This window comes from Helianthus annuus, chromosome 15, assembly GCF_002127325.2.
Source record: "Helianthus annuus cultivar XRQ/B chromosome 15, HanXRQr2.0-SUNRISE, whole genome shotgun sequence".
NCBI classification, from domain to species: Eukaryota; Viridiplantae; Streptophyta; class Magnoliopsida; order Asterales; family Asteraceae; genus Helianthus; species Helianthus annuus.
This window is the reverse complement of record NC_035447.2, coordinates 14,428,021-14,444,866: the sequence shown is the minus strand read 5'-3', so window position 1 is coordinate 14,444,866 and position 16,846 is coordinate 14,428,021. Positions and strand designations below refer to the sequence as shown.

At 36.7% G+C, this 16,846-nt stretch overlaps 2 protein-coding genes and 1 pseudogene across 2 annotated transcripts; 1 reads left to right on the top strand and 2 right to left on the bottom strand.

The window, feature by feature from the left end:
- Positions 1-3,843: 3,843 nt before the first annotated feature.
- Positions 3,844-7,726, top strand: LOC110910799 (L-ascorbate oxidase homolog). Its single transcript, XM_022155391.2, has 7 exons — positions 3,844-4,118; positions 4,213-4,322; positions 5,398-5,668; positions 5,904-6,006; positions 6,279-6,624; positions 6,784-7,228; positions 7,295-7,726. Exons 1-7 carry the CDS (start codon positions 3,981-3,983, stop codon positions 7,505-7,507), a joined length of 1,626 nt encoding a protein of 541 aa, XP_022011083.1. The 5' UTR covers positions 3,844-3,980; the 3' UTR covers positions 7,508-7,726.
- LOC110910800 lies at positions 7,599-9,793 on the bottom strand (annotated as a pseudogene).
- Positions 9,794-11,819: 2,026 nt separating this feature from the next.
- Positions 11,820-12,670, bottom strand: LOC110910801 (PLAT domain-containing protein 3). Its single transcript, XM_022155392.2, has 2 exons — positions 12,511-12,670; positions 11,820-12,428 (listed from the first exon to the last, which is right to left on the bottom strand). Exons 1-2 carry the CDS (start codon positions 12,583-12,585, stop codon positions 11,967-11,969), a joined length of 537 nt encoding a protein of 178 aa, XP_022011084.1. The 5' UTR covers positions 12,586-12,670; the 3' UTR covers positions 11,820-11,966.
- Between the last annotated feature and the right edge of the window lie 4,176 nt (positions 12,671-16,846).

Below are 16,846 nucleotides of genomic sequence, written 5' to 3'. Positions count from 1 at the left end.
GAGAGGATGAATAGAACCTTGTTAAACAAGGTGAGGTGTATGCTGATCAGTGCTGGAATGCCAAAGAAATTTTGGGCAGAAGCTGTGACTACAGCAGCTTATTTGATAAACAGATCACCCTCAGTTGCCACAGGGAATAAAGCACCTATGGAAGTCTGGACAGGTGAGAAGTCAGACTATGGAAATCTAAAAATATTTGGTTCATTGGCTTATGCTCATATAAGTCAAGGTAAATTAGAACCAAGGGCTATAAAATGTGTTGTTTTGGGGTATCCCGATGGCACAAAAGGGTATAGAGTATGGAAAATGGATGGTGATGGTCCAAAAGTGTTTGTAAGCAGAGATATTGTTGCATTCAAAGAGGATATAGTGTATAAAGACTTGGTTGGTGAAAGAGCTGTAAAAACTAAATATGTTGATCATAGTATTCTAATTGAGGTGGAGCCTATGGAAGACCAACATGACCAACAAGAAAGTCCACAATCTGTTGAAGATGAGGGTAACACCTCTGGAAATGAAGGTGATCAAAGTTCAAGTCAACAAGACTATTGTTTGGCCAGAGATAGAACCAGAAGACAGATTGTAAAACCTTTGAAGTTCAGAGAGAATGAAAATATCTCTGCTGTGGTGTTTCTTGCTGCAGAAAATGAGAGTATTAATGAACCTCTCACTTATGAGGAGGCTATCAAGACAAAAGAAAGTGATAAATGGAAGAAGGCTATGGATGAAGAGATGAACTCTTTATACAAGAATGAGACCTGGCAGCTGACTGACAAGCCAAAGGATAAGAAGCTAGTGTCCTGTAAATGGATTTATAAGCTCAAAGAGGGTATCAAAGAGGGTGAAAATCCAAGATATAAAGCCAGGCTAGTGGCTAAAGGCTTTACACAGAAGGCTGGCATTGACTACAATGAGATTTTCTCACCTGTAGTCAAACACACTTCCATAAGGGTAATTTTGTCTTTAGTAGCTGCTCTTGATCTGGAGTTGGAACAGCTTGATGTTAAAACAGCTTTCCTGCATGGAAACTTAGAAGAGCAGATCTATATGGCCCAACCAAAGGGTTATGAATTAAAGGGTCAAGAAGAGAAGGTCTGTTTGTTGAAAAGGTCATTGTATGGGTTGAAACAGTCACCCAGGCAATGGTATAAACGGTTTGATGACTATATGATCAGCAGTGGATTTAACAGAAGCAGCTATGATAGTTGTGTTTATCATAGGGAATACAGCAGGGGTAATTATGTCTATTTACTGCTGTATGTTGATGATATGCTGCTGGCCTGTAAAGATAAAGAGGAAATAGAAGCTACAAAGAGGTTACTTATGAAGGAATTTGACATGAAAGAGCTGAGAGAAGCAAAGAAGATACTTGGTATGGAGATTAAAAGAGATAGAAAGTTGAAACAGCTCAAGTTAAGTCAAAGTTCATATGTGAAGAAAGTCTTAAGTAATTTCTGTATGGATAGTTGCAAAGCAGTTAAAGTTCCTCTTGCTGCACATTTCAAGTTATCAAATGAAGACTCTCCTAAAACAGAAGAAGAAAAATTCTATATGGAGAAGGTGCCATATGCTAATACAGTTGGCAGTTTGATGTATTTGATGATATGCACAAGGCCAGATCTTGCTTATGCTGTCAGTGTAGTAAGCAGATTCATGGCTAATCCTGGAAAAGAGCATTGGGCTGCTGTGAAGTGGATTCTCAGATATTTGAAAGGTACACAAGGTATTGGTCTGATGTTTGGGGATAAAATAAGTGAAAAGGGCAAAAGGGTCACTGGTTATGTTGATGCAGATCATGCTAAAGATCTGGATAAAGGAAGGTCCATAACAGGTTATTCATTTCTTGTGTTGGGGAATTTAGTGAGTTGGAAAGCTCAGCTGCAACATGTAGTTGCTTTATCATCCACAGAGGCAGAGTTTATTGCATTGACTGAAGGGGTAAAAGAGTCATTGTGGCTGAAAGGGCTGGTGTCTGATTTGGGAGTTAATTTGGATGAGGTTGAAGTGTTTTGTGATAACACTGGAGCTATACAACTGTCTAAAAACAGTGTATTCCATGAAAGGACCAAACACATAAGGGTAAAATTGTTCTTTATTAGAGAAATAATCAACTCAAAAGAAGTTATGGTCAAGTGGATTGAAACACAAGAAAATCCTGCTGATATGATGACAAAGCCAATTGCAGGGGTTAAATTTGATAGCTTTATAAAGATGCTGGGCTTACTTTAAAGTCACATATGACTTTAAGGTGGAGATTGTTGAAATATAAAGTCATAAGTGTCTTATAAGCTGGTGCAGGGAAGTTAGAGGGGCCTTCTGGTCATTTCTCTAAAGTTAAATAAGTCTTTTGTTTACAAGTGAATAAGTGGTGGAAAGTCAGGGACTGAAGTTGCTAAAAACAAACAGTGGTTGTTAATGGCGGTTAGGGTTAGAAGATTTGGGGCTTTATAAGCAGATCTACTGATCTCATTTAGTTAGTTCGATTCCTCTGTATTTTCACTTTCAATTTCTTTCTTTCAATTCGTTTGTATGTTGATTTTGTATTCAATAAAGTAATCAGTAAGATTTGAGTTGAATTGTGAGTTTATTCTTTGTGCGATTGAGATTTCTTTGGTGTTTGATTATAACAACGAGTGATGGAATCCATTCCGTGATAAAATCAACGCGTTATGGGCTTGTGAGTGATAAATGGATATGAGGGAGTGTGAGGGTTTATTGTTGTGTGTTGTGAGTGATGACCATTGCCACTAAAAAATGTTGTAAGTGATGGAAAAATAGTTGATGACATGCAGAACTTGATTGGGTGTTGTGAATGATAGAATTTTTGCAAGTGATGACCACCCCTTCCCCCTAATATAACTACCTCTTAAAACTGAAAAAAAATATATATATATTATGGAAGTTAAAAGTCTGATTACACAACCGGTTTCAAGCCTGGCAAAATCTTTAAAACTGATAAATTATTAAAATTAAACCATTAACCAAACCCTTTTGACCTCAAACCAATCAAACCTATTGACTTGCTTCAATTTAAACGATTTCATAGCTTATAGTAGGGTTTTTCACGAGCCAAGCTGAGCCAAGATAGGGCTCGATTATAAACCGAGTTGAAAATCTAAGCTCGAGCTCAGCTTGGTTTTAAACAGAACTGGCTCGGTTCAGCTCGATTTAAAAAAAAATCTAATACATTGCTCTCAAAATTCACAAGTCTAAAATGTTATTCAATAGTTCAAAAGAACATATCTAAAATAAGTTCAGTCTAATACATTTTACAAGCCAAAATCAAGTTTAAGAATACTAAATAAGTTTTTAAATTTCAACGAAAAACTAGTTTATTAGCATGGTAATAAACCTTTAAATATGTCATAGACATCAAATTGCACTTTTAAATACATGTAATTAATAATCAATTTTCTGCAATATTACAATATATTATAATGTATATAAAAATAAAATATATTATAAGTATAATAAAACGAGCTAAGCCGAGCCAAGTTATCAAGCGAGCCAAACCGAGCCTATCTGGCTCGCTACGAGCCGAGTCGAGCTAGACTCACTTTCTAACTAAGCCGAGCCGGCTTGGCTTAGTTTTAACTTTTAAACCGAGCTTTTTCCGAGCTAAATCTGAACGAGTTACGAGCGAGTTTCGAACCACAAGCTTTTTAAACAGCCCTAATTTATAGACACTTTGACACTTCTAGCACCTTCATTACTTGTCCCAGATCATTTAACTCTAAATCTTGTTAAAAAAATAACTTATTTATAGCATAAAGCAAAATACTTTTGTTAAAACAAATAAAACACCATCTCAGATTCGTCAATATTTCTCTATATATTTTCAACTACTGACAACTCACGAGCCTCTGTTAACTCCCCCATCCCCCTTCATCTCTCTTATTCTTCCCTCCAGTATTTGTAGATGCTACACATATACATACAAAAATAGTGTATCTAGAGGTTTTCTAACAGATCTTCTAACAATGGTGGAAAAAAGAATTCTAGTTCTCATTTGTGCTCTGTTTTTGGTCATAAGTAGCATCAATGGTGAAGACCCTTATAGGTTTTTCACTTGGAAAGTCACTTATGGTGACATTTATCCAATGGGTGTTAAGCAACAGGTATAACTTTTATCTATTTTCTTTATAAATGATACAAATCATATCATATGCTATGTTTTTTATTCATTTTATGAATATTTGTGTTATTTTGCAGGGGATATTGATAAATGGGCAGTTTCCAGGACCTCAAATTAATTGTGTCACTAATGATAACTTGATTATTAGTGTCTATAATTACTTGAATGAGCCATTTCTTCTTTCTTGGTAAAGTTCTTGTTTATATATTTATTTATTTATTTATTTGTTTATTTGTTTTGAATGTGTTTGAAATTCAAGATTTGATTTCAAAAGTTGAACTTTTAGTGTTCTATTGATTAATATTTTGAGTTCATGAGGATTTGTTTAATATGTTCTTTGGTGTAATTGAATCGGTTTTCTAGTAATTCGGGTTATTCGAATTTTTATTTTTTTAAGTGAATTTGAATTTGAAAAACTGATTCAAATTCAAGTTAACTCAAATACATACGAATTACGGGTAACCCAATAACAAGGCTTTCTCGCATGCGCGGGGTCCAGTGTAGTCTGGTCAATTTAGGCATAATGCATGCATTCTTTGCATTTCTGCAAGAGACTATTTCCACGACCCAAATCTGTAACCTTCAAGTCACATGACAATAACCTTACTGTAACTTCAAAGTTCGTCCAATATAATTTGAAATCGAATATATTCGGTTTAAATCGATTTAAAAATAATAAATTCATGTTATTTTGTTATTTTCTGTCAATTGATATTGTTTATTGGATCTCTGACAATTTTAATTTTTTTATATATATTTTATTACTTTTATGAACATGGTATGTTAAATGCAATCATTTGGTAAAATTTATTAGTAAAAAGCTGGCAGTTGTTGTGTGTAGTAAATGGATGGTCCCATGCAATATTTCATAGTGCTTTGCATCTTAGATCTTGGGAATATTAAAAAATGTGTGACATTGTGTTTCTCTATATGTCATGTTATAGTTTAGGAATGTACAAGTCACCATGCATCACTAAGGACCAAAACTCAACTTTCTCACCAAGTGTATTTAGAATGTACAAGTCATTAATTTACAACCAAAACTTAATTTTCTTATCAAGAATGTAGAATCCACCAATACATATTCCGGACCACCGAAGGGCTTGTAGTCCAGCAGGATCAAAGTATGTATTAAGATGTTTATTCTTAAGTGTTGATGTACATTTGTATAGATTTAAAGACAGATTTAGACTTTAGAGGGTGTATGAGTTATCTGGTTTAAAAAAGGTAACCTGACCTGGCCTGAAACTTATTATTTTCAGGAACGGGTTACAACACAGAAGAAACTCATGGCAAGATGGTACTTATGGTACAACTTGTCCGATCCCACCAGGCAAGAATTTCACATACATGCTTCAAGCCAAGGATCAAATCGGTAGCTTCTTCTACTTCCCATCACTTGGTCTTCAAAAGGCCGCCGGTGGCTATGGCGGCATCAAAATCTACAGCCGCCCTCGGATTCCGGTCCCATTTCCTTTCCCTGCTGGAGATCACACTGTTCTTGCTGGTGATTGGTACAAAAAAGGCCACCAGGTTAGCTCAGAAGTCAAAACCTTATGCGTTGACTTTTATAGTCAACCTTATATATTGCTTTTTAAACTCAAAACATAAGGTAATGTCCTTTAAAATGAACTAAACATGTGGATCTTTTTTATGTGTATATAGAAATGAAAGTTGTTGATCAAATTTGTAGGATGAATTTGAAATTGAAATTAGTGAGTTTGACTTGGAAAGTCAAAGTATGTAAACATTTGTTTGGTATTTGTAGAGACTAAGACACATATTGGACATGGGTCGAAGCATTTCTTCTCCTGACGGACTTGTCATCAACGGGCGTGGCTGGAATGGTTACACATTCGAAGTCGAACAAGGTGTGTTCCTTAATGAGTTTTCGGGAATCAGCCACATAACCAGTCTGGTTGAATCTATTTGAATTGTTCATAAGGCTCAATATCATGTTAACCCGTAAAATCACACCAAAAGATAAAATAATTTCATATTTTATTTTATTTTAAATTAGTTATATACGTATTTAAAAAAAAATTATCACCTAGCCGGTTTTTGAAACCAGTTTGACCAGTTGACCGATAATGTCACCGGTGTACTATACCTAGTGCATTAATGATTGTACATTTATCTACAGGGAAAACATACAGATTCAGAATATCAAATGTGGGGTTGACAACATCTATCAACTTCAGAATTCAAGATCATACCATGAAACTTGTAGAGGTTGAAGGATCACACACACTCCAGAACACCTACGAGTCGCTAGACCTACATCTCGGACAGTCAGCTTCGGTATTGGTCACCGCCAACAAGCCCGCGAGAGATTACTATGTTGTCGTGTCTTCACGGTTCACTCGTCGTGTGCTCACGACCACAGCTGTCCTCCACTATAAGAACTCGAGGATCGGGGTCTCTGGGCCTCCCCCTGGCGGCCCAACCACCCAAATTGCTTGGTCCGTCATGCAGGCCCGAAGCATTAGGTAATTCATTGTCACCAGAATTTGTTTGATTTTTAATTTTTATATATAAAATCTGAGTTTCTTTAAAAAGAAAAAAACATGAGTTGGACCCGCTATTTGTTACAAGTAGAGGGAGAACCTTATAATTACCACCTACTAAAAGGTTTTGGTTCGTACCAGATGGAACCTGACCGCGAGTGGACCCAGGCCGAACCCACAAGGCTCGTACCATTACGGGCTGATCAAGCCGAGCCGCATGATTATTCTATCCAACTCGGCTCCTTGGATCAACGGAAAACAAAGATATGCGGTCAACGGCGTGTCGTTTGTTCCCGGAGACACTCCTTTGAAACTAGCTGATTACTTCAATATTGGTGGAGTCTTTAGCGTTGGAAGCATTCCGGACAAATCGTCCAACGGCAACGCGTATCTAGCAACCTCCGTTATGCATGCTGATTTTCGGTCTTTCGCTGAGATCGTGTTTCAAAACTGGGAGGATAGCGTTCAATCGTGGCATATTGACGGCTACTCGTTCTTTGTAGTTGGGATGGATGGCGGCCAATGGACCTCGGCTAGTAGATCGCGCTACAATTTGAGAGATACGGTTGCTCGTAGTACTGTTCAGGTAAAACTTTTGTCCAATCAAAGGAATGTAGTTATTTGACACTAAAACCGAGATGGTGCTTTACAGGTGTACCCCAAGGCGTGGACCGCAATCTATATAGCCTTGGACAACATGGGGATGTGGAACATACGGTCGGAGAATTGGGTGAGGCAGTATTTGGGGCAGCAGTTTTATCTTCGGGTGTACTCACCAACGCATTCGTGGAGGGATGAGTTGCCAATCCCAAAGAACGCGCTGCTTTGTGGCCGGGCTAGAGGGCGGCACACGAGGCCGCTATAAGCGGAGATAGCGACTGGTTTGGATTTACCCCGATTGTGACAATTGGAGTCTTGTTTTGGAACTTCTTGTTCCACTTGTTGAGTTCATTTTTCTTGAAAGTTGCTTGCCGTTTGAAGATGGTCATGTTGTAAAATAACAGTCTGAGTTAGTCTTGAATGGCAGTTGATGGCCAACAGAATGAACCTGATCATGAATAAATGAAAAAAAATATTTGACTAATGTGTATCGTTTTCTTCAAATTTTGATCAAGAGGAGGTTCACAAGATGAGTTTGTGTGAGCTCGCATACGTTGGTGATATACTGTTGGTATGCACATTGGCGAAGCTTTGAAGGGGCCGGGAGGGGCGCCCGACCCCCCGAAAATTTTTGGGTATATACGTTTTCGACCCCCCGATTCTATAGAAATTTTGGGTACATACGTTTTCCGACCCCCCCGTCGAAAACGTCAAGCTTCGCCACTGGGTATGCAGACGTTTTGTTGCTTTTGTCCTAGCATTTCTTAGAGTCCACAGGTTGGTGATATACTGTTGGTATGCAGACGTTTTCTTAGAGAAGGTTCACAGAAGTTTTCACAACAGTTACGACTAGTGGCAATGAACGATGATTATATACATTTAGTAACGTAAGAACAAAAGAGCGAGACTATACCTTCTGTTTCTTGTCAGATGGCAGTGAATCTGCACGCGCATGATGTTTTGCTATACAAGTTTGCAAAGCTTTTGTTGCTTTTGCGATAGCATTTTCTTCCATGTATCTATTTTCAATTGGTTCTAATAACTACGAAAACAAACATGATTAGAAGTGTGCATACATGATTTACACAAGAAGATTTAACATATTAAAAGTAGCATATTCCAGACACCCTTTTAAGATCTTTGAGTGTTCCGGTATAGTCTTGTTCAGATTCGTTATCACTGTCTTCATTTAGCCAATTTTCGGTTATTTGCAGATTGTTGGTGATTTCCTCCTTCTCAGTATCTGTGACAAAGCTCTTGTAGGTGCCACAAAGCTAAAATACACAAATTCTGTCAAATATTGCAATGCGATCTAAGGAATCAAATGGAAACTTTATACGGTTATTCCAATAAAACAGATACCTTGAAACGAGTGTCATGGACGAAAAACACGAGGGCGTTTCTTTGGCCCTTTATATCTTGTTCTGCCAACATATTTTCTCTCTCTGGCTTCATGTAGCTCATCGTTATAGCTGTTAGTGTTCTTGTCGGTTCTTTCTTCAAAAACGAAGTTAACTTTCTCGTTAGAGCTGGTATATGGGACCCAGACCCAACGAGCTCAATAGTATATAACTCATCAACAGTTAAGCCAGAGTCCTTTAAAGCCATACTGCAAGGAACAGTAACCCTTTCTAACAGCTTGGATGACAGATTCTCAAACTCGTCTCTTGTTATGATTCCTCTCACATCCGTGTCCCCAATCAGACACTCGATACTAAGTGGTGCTTCTGCATTTGCACTGAGAACTTTCTTCACCTTCTCACATGATATCCTAAGCCTTACGAAAGCAGACGCATTGGAATAAACATCGATTTTGTATTTTTCATTAAAGTGTGCTGCAAAATGTTTGAATAAAACTTCGTCGAAATCTCTACCTCCCAAGTTCTGAACAAAAGAATGGCACAGTACTTTCATCTCCCCTTGTTCAAAAGCGGCAACTGTCACCTGAGTGCCCAATGTCGACAAACATGACATTAGTTGGTCCGGAGTTAGAGAAATCAGTCTTGTACATACCATAACCTAACGCAATGGCCGTACCATCATGCAACAAACTCAAAGGTATTAAACCGGCAATATGTGCAGCATCGAGGTACAGACGCCTTTGCAAGTCTGTAAAATACGACGGGATCCCAATCACACAGTCAACCACACCGGAATCAAGATTCTTCTCGGCTATTTGTTTCAAATGTTTAAACATCCCCAAAATCTCCACTGGTGTAAAACTCCATTTGTTTTTCAAGTAGTCTAACTCGATCAAAATACCATCGCGAGGGCCCTCACTAGTAACAAAAGGTAGCAGCTTAAGCTCATCCTCAACCTCCTTATACACCTTTCCGATCAATCTCTTAATCTGAGAAATCGTTGATTTTGGATAAGCATTAGCAAATGCAGCCCCTGCAGAACCCAAAAACCTTTGCTTCTTACCAAATGACACCACTGCAGGTGTCTCACGCCTTGATTCTTCATCATTCAAAAATACATCAACCCCACCAAGCTTTGCAGCGGCAATGACACAAGTCTCATTCCCAATATCAAAACCAACCACACCCATCTCAAAAATCACAAGCTTGCTTCAACTAAACTGAGATCAATTGTATGTATAGGGTGGAATCTGGAACGAATGTCAAGTTGTCAACACCTGTATCTAGGGGGGGCAATTCTGACCCAAACTATTATATTTGGGTCATTTTGGGTCTTTTCTAAATTTCATTGGGTTAGTTTGGGCTTCCTTTTAGTGATTAGCGGGTCTAGTTGGGTCATTCCATAAATTTTGAAATGTTTTTACGGGTTAGCTGGGTTTGGGATGTAAAAAGAAACGGGTCAGAACGGGTTATAATAGAAAAGAGGCGGGTTGCGTTTAGGGTTTTCTTCAAAGGATTCTCTGATTTCATTCTCTGAGTTCATTCTCTGATTTCTCTCGTTCATCATCTGTTGAAATCACTTGAGGTTTTCTTCAAAGGATTCTCTGATTTCTCTGTAATCACTTGAGGTTTTCTTCAACGGGTTATTGAGGTTCATCATCTGTTGAAATCACTAAGTTCGATTCTCGTTCATCATCTATTGAAATCACTTGAGGTTTTCTTCAACGGGTTATAATAAAAACGCCAACTTGTTTATCAACGATTCTCTGTAATCAGATAATCTCGTTTAGTGCAATGTGAGTTGTTTATCAACGATTCTCTGTAATCAGATTATCTTGTTTGGTGTTCTTTTAATTACTTCACGAATTAGTAGAATTTTTTAATTTTCCAAGTCTTGTAAAGCTAAGTTTTTTTTTGAATTTTGTATTTCATGTAGCAGAGCCATTGCATTGCTCTGCTTTATGTGTATGCAAATTATATGTGTTCATTTGCTTTACTTTTGAAATTACTTGACGGATTAGTAGACGTTTTCTTTGATTTTGAATCTAGAATATGAGCTCTTCTTTTACTGAAATTACTTCATTGAATGGTAAAAGTTTTCTTTGAATTTTGAATTAGTAGGGCTTCTTTAATCTGTATTGACACTTAATCTGAGTCATTGCTGCTTTTTTTAATGCCAGTTGCATGTTTCATTAACTACTGTTGATGTTGTTATTAGTTACATTAATCAAATGCTTCTTCGTTGGATTGTTTCATATTATTTTCGATAATTGTACTTGAAACATAAGAACTGAACACTAACGCTTAGATAGCATGCCAGGACATGAAGCGTTTCGGTTTCGATCTTTTCAGTTGTTTTGTGTTTCGTTTCGTTTCGGTTTTTTGGTTTCTGTTTGGTCGTTTATTCGGTTCCGTTTTAGTTCGGTTTTGGTTTTTTGTTTCGTTTTGATGGTTTTTTTCGGTTTCGTTTCGGATCGGTTTCAATCCTTTCAGTTTTTTTGTTTCGTTTCAATCCTTTCAGTTTTTTTGTTTCGTTTCAATCCTTTCAGTTTTCGGTTTTGTTACGGATTGGTTTCAATCTCTCTTTTTTTAAAGAAATCAATTTTTAACCAACCCGACCCGAAACCCGTTCTGACCCGAACCCGTCCTGACCCGAACCCGTTCCGACCCGAACCAAAACAACCCTTTTTTGTAATTAACCCATTTTGACCCTAACCCGTTTTGACCCGAACCCATTTTGACCCATGACCCGAACCGACCCGTTTGCCAGGTCTACCTGTATCTATCAACGCTCGAAGTCGAATAGTCTATGACGTTTAAGTTTGCCGCTTGATGGTGGGGCGTGAGGGAATCTATTTAAATTTTAGAGCTGGTTTGGGCCTGGTATTGAAAAAAAAAATGATTTTTTTTAATCGAAGGGGATCCGTTTGGAATGAAGACGAGGAGTACGTCTTCGGTCTTGTTTTTGTACATGTTAGGACCTTAGACTTACACGCAGAGGGTACAAGGGATAAATTCGGTACAAATTTTTGAGCAAGTATTTTTAATTATTTGTATTTGTTTTAAATTATATGGTTTAATTTAAAAAAATGGTTTTGGAACTGGTTTGGGGCTCGAACCAAATCGATTTGGAAGGGGTCGAGGGGTTCCACTATTTGTTACAAGTAGAAGCATTTTTAGCAATAACATTTTATTAATAAATTTTCACCCAACACGCACATGCAAAGTAAATGATTTTATTGTGGGAATCACGCGCTCAAAAATTACAAAACAGACCCTCAATGTTATGCCTTTGAACCAAACAAACACGCACATGCTCAAAAATTACAAAACAGACCCTGAATGAACCAAACCATATCTCCCTCACACATCAGAAACCGATGAAGAAATCCGGTGACCGGAGACAGCAGCATCGGATGATCCACAGTAGTTCCTGATGGCAGTAAGCTCATAAGGCGACGTATCGGTAGCAAGCCACTGTTCCACAGTAAACGTCTGTTGTGCGCAAGGAATGTGAGCACCGGTAGTGGTGACCTCGATGTAGTTGCAGTACCAACCGTGGTGAGCTCCGGTGCCATCGGAGGTGATGTTCATCTCACACGGTGGTCCGGTCAAACAAGGACCTCTGCCACTGAAAATGTCCAAATTACCCCTCTCGAAATAGTTGTACCCGGGGCCCATCAGACCGCCCCATGCCTCTAGATTATTGATCCTTATGCCGTAACCGCCGGCGTCGTACAGTGTCAACGTCATATTGGAATCGGTTCCGGCTTTTATGATGGATCCTGTTCGAACATATACGGTGTATACACAATCTGGATCAGCCTGCATTATTTTATTTTATATTATATTTATGTTAACAGTAAATTTGATTGAAATGATGGAAGGAAGGTGAAGAAGAGCTTACGGATCTGACGCCGGCGGCGATGAAGACGATGACGGAGAGGAGAGTCAACAGGAGATGGTTGACTTTTGGGGCCATGGTGATGATTGTAGATCTGTGATGACTGTGAAGAAGAGGATATATAGATGAAGATGAGGATATGATTCATAATTGAGGGTCCGTGAGAGTCACGTGATATTTTCTGTTCAAAACGCTTGTCCCTCACTCGGAAAATGCTTGGATATGTTCGTTTGGTTTGGTTCAGTTTGCAAATCAGCCTCGCATGAGGAAAGGTTCGCTCGGCTCGGTTCGGGTTGAATTAATTTTTATTAATTTAGTATATATATAATTATATATTATATATGCACACGCAAATTACATGTATGTTCATATTCCATTTTTATAGATACCACTCTATTAGATTTTGGCCCACATTATGCAAATATATAATTTATACATACTAGCCTCATCAAACCAATAAAATTTTAACACTTAAATTTAAAACTAAAACTCTAAGTCATAAAGCGTAAGTATTTGACTTCTTTCTCTCATCAATCACAGTCGTCAATCATCTCTCGCTCTCACCATATGCCGACAATTGTTCTTTGCTATATGTTTATCAGCGCCGCACCTGCCTCGATCAGAGCCTCGTCCTTGAATGGTTCGACCTCAATCTTAGTGTCATCCTCAGACAGTTGGACTTTAGTCGTGGCCTGATAACGGAAACCTCGAAGGAAACGTTCTAAATCTATGACCGTCCAAATCACTCGTCGCTCGCTTCTCGCTCGAAAAATTGCACGCTCGAATATGCTCGTTCAGATTACGTTCGGTTGTAAACGAGCCAAGCACGAGCAAAGGTCCATTTGGTTCGGCTCGGCTCATAAACAGCCACAAAGGACACTCGCTCAGTGCCGGTTCGATTACTTAAAACTTGACCACACATGTTGCAACCTTAAAACCGCTGAAAAAGTATTGAATGTCTTATGTAAACACCAATAACAACATTTTACAAAATTCCCATGTTTACAATGGTGCAAAGAAAAGCAGGAAGAGACATATTGGCTTTTGTCAAGGCCTGAACTTTTGACCAACAATTGTTACGATTAATGTAAAATCTTAAATATACATTGTTGATAGCTCATAGCAGACCAAGTTATTAGTTTATTTAAAGTTCAATTTTGGGTTTCAAATTGTTATACATTTCATCCAGTTTATAAAATTGTGGCTGAGACATTTTAGTTGTCTAACTAATTTGTAGGTTGCAGTACTATTTGCCTAAATCGGTGATCTAAAATTTCATTTAATACTTCAAAATAACACATCTATAACACGTTCGACCTATACATTACAAAACATAACCAAGTTCAACTAAATACAAAAAAAGTTTCAAATTTCCAAGGAAATACAATATAAGTTCATTAGCATACTAATCAACTCCCAAATATGCCATAGATACACCTAAATACCCGCAAATAATAACTATTTTTTATAATAAAGATAGAATATATTAAAAGTAAAATAATCTGAGCCAAACTGGGTCGTTACGAACTAAGCTGAGCTAGACTCGCTTTATAACTGAGCCATGTCGAGCTTTTTTTCGAGCGAGCCTCAAACCACGAGCTTTTTGATCAGCCCTACATTACAAGAAAAAAATTGTGGTAAATTAACCAACAATCTATGAAACAAAAACATGATTTCAGTTCGGTTCACGCAAGAGTGAGGAACATATACATAACCAACTTTCAACCAACCAAAATTAATAACTCAAAGTAGAATAATCAAATCTTACTTGTTCCGAGTCTTTTATTGTTGCTGGTCCCTTGTTCACATGAAGTCCCCATATCTAACATCAGTTGAATACCTTTTTACTACCCAATGCAATGCTCCGCTGGAATGACACTGATATGACAGAGTATGAGAATAAGGAGTATTAGGGGAAGCAATCTCGCGCCAAGCAGTGGCGGACATACAGTGTAAGTAGGGGCAACCTCCGTTACGGCTTGGCGCTCCGGCGGTAGTGTAAAATCAGTGTAAATTTTTGAAAAATTTGACGTTTTTTCGATTTCGTTACCGCTTATTTATAAAACGTTACGGCTTGACGGATTTTCTAGATCCGCCACTGGCGCCAAGTGTCTGTCTTCATCGTGTAAACAAATGTACTTGATACAAATCCCTTTTCAGTTATGCGACCGCTACTTGCCAGAATCTTGTAATCATCAACGACTGGGTCAAAACCAAACCCAAAAGGAATCCGATCGCGGTCACAATCACTCAAAAAGGGCGATCATGCACGGTCACTTTGCGTCTAATTGATGGGTTCCATAGATTAATCCCGTTTCCATATTCATGAAGACAGATAATTCCATTAGATGAACCAACAATGCTAAATTCTCTAAACGGATATTCGGGAGCTCTTACACCTATATAAGGATCACCGATGTAAGGATCACGTGACAGTTAGCCTCTCGAATGTAATGTATACATATAGCGTGGTCCTTTACTACAAACCCGGTGTACTGTACAATCATAACTTTTTCCCGAGATAGAAGAGTATGAAATCGGGGCTACCGATACAAGCACATAATGATTTGGAGACTGATCTAAATCGGAGAAGGGATTTAACCGGGAGTCTCGTGAAGATTTCAATTATCAGCTCTTCGCATAGATCGCACAACATTATGTATGTGATTCTCTAATTCAAACCTAAATGAATAACATAACAACCAAATTATAATTAATGATTTCTCCTTCATGTTCTAAAAAAACCATCTTACCCATACCAGATAGAAGAGTATATAAACTAAGGCTACCAATACTTGAAAAAGTAAATGTAAACAGTGAATTTGAATAAATAAATCAGTCAATCATATAAACGATGAACAAAAGTCACTCACCGGATGATGACGAAAGATCACTCACGCCTTTTTTTTTTTTTTTTTTTAAATTACAAGTTTTGTGCTTTATCTTTATACCATTTCAGGCGGTGTCCTTTTTAACGAATGTTGACAGGCAGGGCCGTCTCTGAAAATCACAAAAAAAAATTTGGCCCCGTGCGAGATAAAAAACTTGGGCCCTATTCGCACTAAAAAATTTGGAAGTAATGCTCTCGTTCAAGTATTTATAGTCCATACATATTCTTCTCTATATTTCAATATATCACAATTATCCATTTCATATATAAAGTGACTACACAACTCAAATAAGTAGCTATTAAAAATAATAAATCCTAGTTTTATGGTACAAATAAATTAATACATCTAGCATTAGTTTCAACACCCTTCAAACAAACAAAAATAACTAACACTTAAATCCTTTCGGTAAAAAGAACTCTAAATATATGTAAGCATATCCAAATTGGTTTCGCAACACGAACATTTTTATACAAATAAAATAAATAGAACTAGAAATTGAGTTCTACTAGATTTATATTGTAAATGGTTAAATAAGAAATAATAAACAAAAACTTACAAATTAAAGCAAGAAAATATAAAGTTTTTTATGTAAATAGTTAAATGAGAAAAAAAAATAACTTACAAATACATGGATGCCTAAATTTATATGTGAAAAATCAAATTTAAAGACTAAAATGTGAAAAAATAAATTTAAAGACTAAAATGTGAAAAATTAAATTTAAAGAAGAGTTAATTACACAAATGGGTCCTGTGGTTTATACATAATTTCGCCTTAGGGTACTAACTTATTTTTTTTAATAGGTTTAGGTTCTATGGTTTCAATTTTGTAACACCTTTGGGTACTAACACCAAAATTAGTTAATTAATGACTAAAATACCCTTGCATTTTTTTTAAGTTTATCAATGTAACACATTTGGGTACTAACACCTAATTTTATTTAAGTTTAAATCAATTTTACAAAATCTATTTATTTTTTTATTTTCATTATTTTATTATATCTCTTAATTAACATAAACTCTATTTATTTTTTTTATTTTCGTATTTTTATTAAATTTCTTATTTAACATAAAATCTACTTGTTACACCAGTATTTTTTTAAATAGATTTTTTAAATAAAATCTACTAGCTATATAGTTTTATGTAAATTAAATTTTCATTTTCAATTTTGGATTGAAATGATTGATAATAATAAATATCTTTCATGTAAAAAAAATTAAGCCTTTTTTTAACTCGTTTTTTTGTTCATTTACATTTTACTATTTTAGAAAGATATTTAATTTACATAAAACTATATAGCTAGGTATTTTAGATAAAACTATATAGCTATGTATTTTAGATAAAACTATATAGCTAGGTATTTTAGATAAAACTAAAAAAATTTAAGCCTTTTTTTAACACGTTTTTTTTGTAAAATAGATTTCTAATTTACATAAAACTATATAGCTAG

Excerpts from the sequence above, each read along its gene's own strand:
- LOC110910799 (XM_022155391.2), top strand. The coding sequence starts at position 3,981 with ATGGTGGAAAAAAGAATTCTAGTTCTCATTTGTGCTCTGTTTTTGGTC. Across the intron at positions 5,669-5,903 it reads GGTACAAAAAAGGCCACCAG|AGACTAAGACACATATTGGA; the intron begins GTTAGCTCAGAA and ends TGGTATTTGTAG. Across the intron at positions 6,625-6,783 it reads ATGCAGGCCCGAAGCATTAG|ATGGAACCTGACCGCGAGTG; the intron begins GTAATTCATTGT and ends GGTTCGTACCAG.
- LOC110910801 (XM_022155392.2), bottom strand. The coding sequence starts at position 12,585 with ATGGCCCCAAAAGTCAACCATCTCCTGTTGACTCTCCTCTCCGTCATC. Across the intron at positions 12,429-12,510 it reads TCGCCGCCGGCGTCAGATCC|GCTGATCCAGATTGTGTATA; the intron begins GTAAGCTCTTCT and ends AAAATAATGCAG.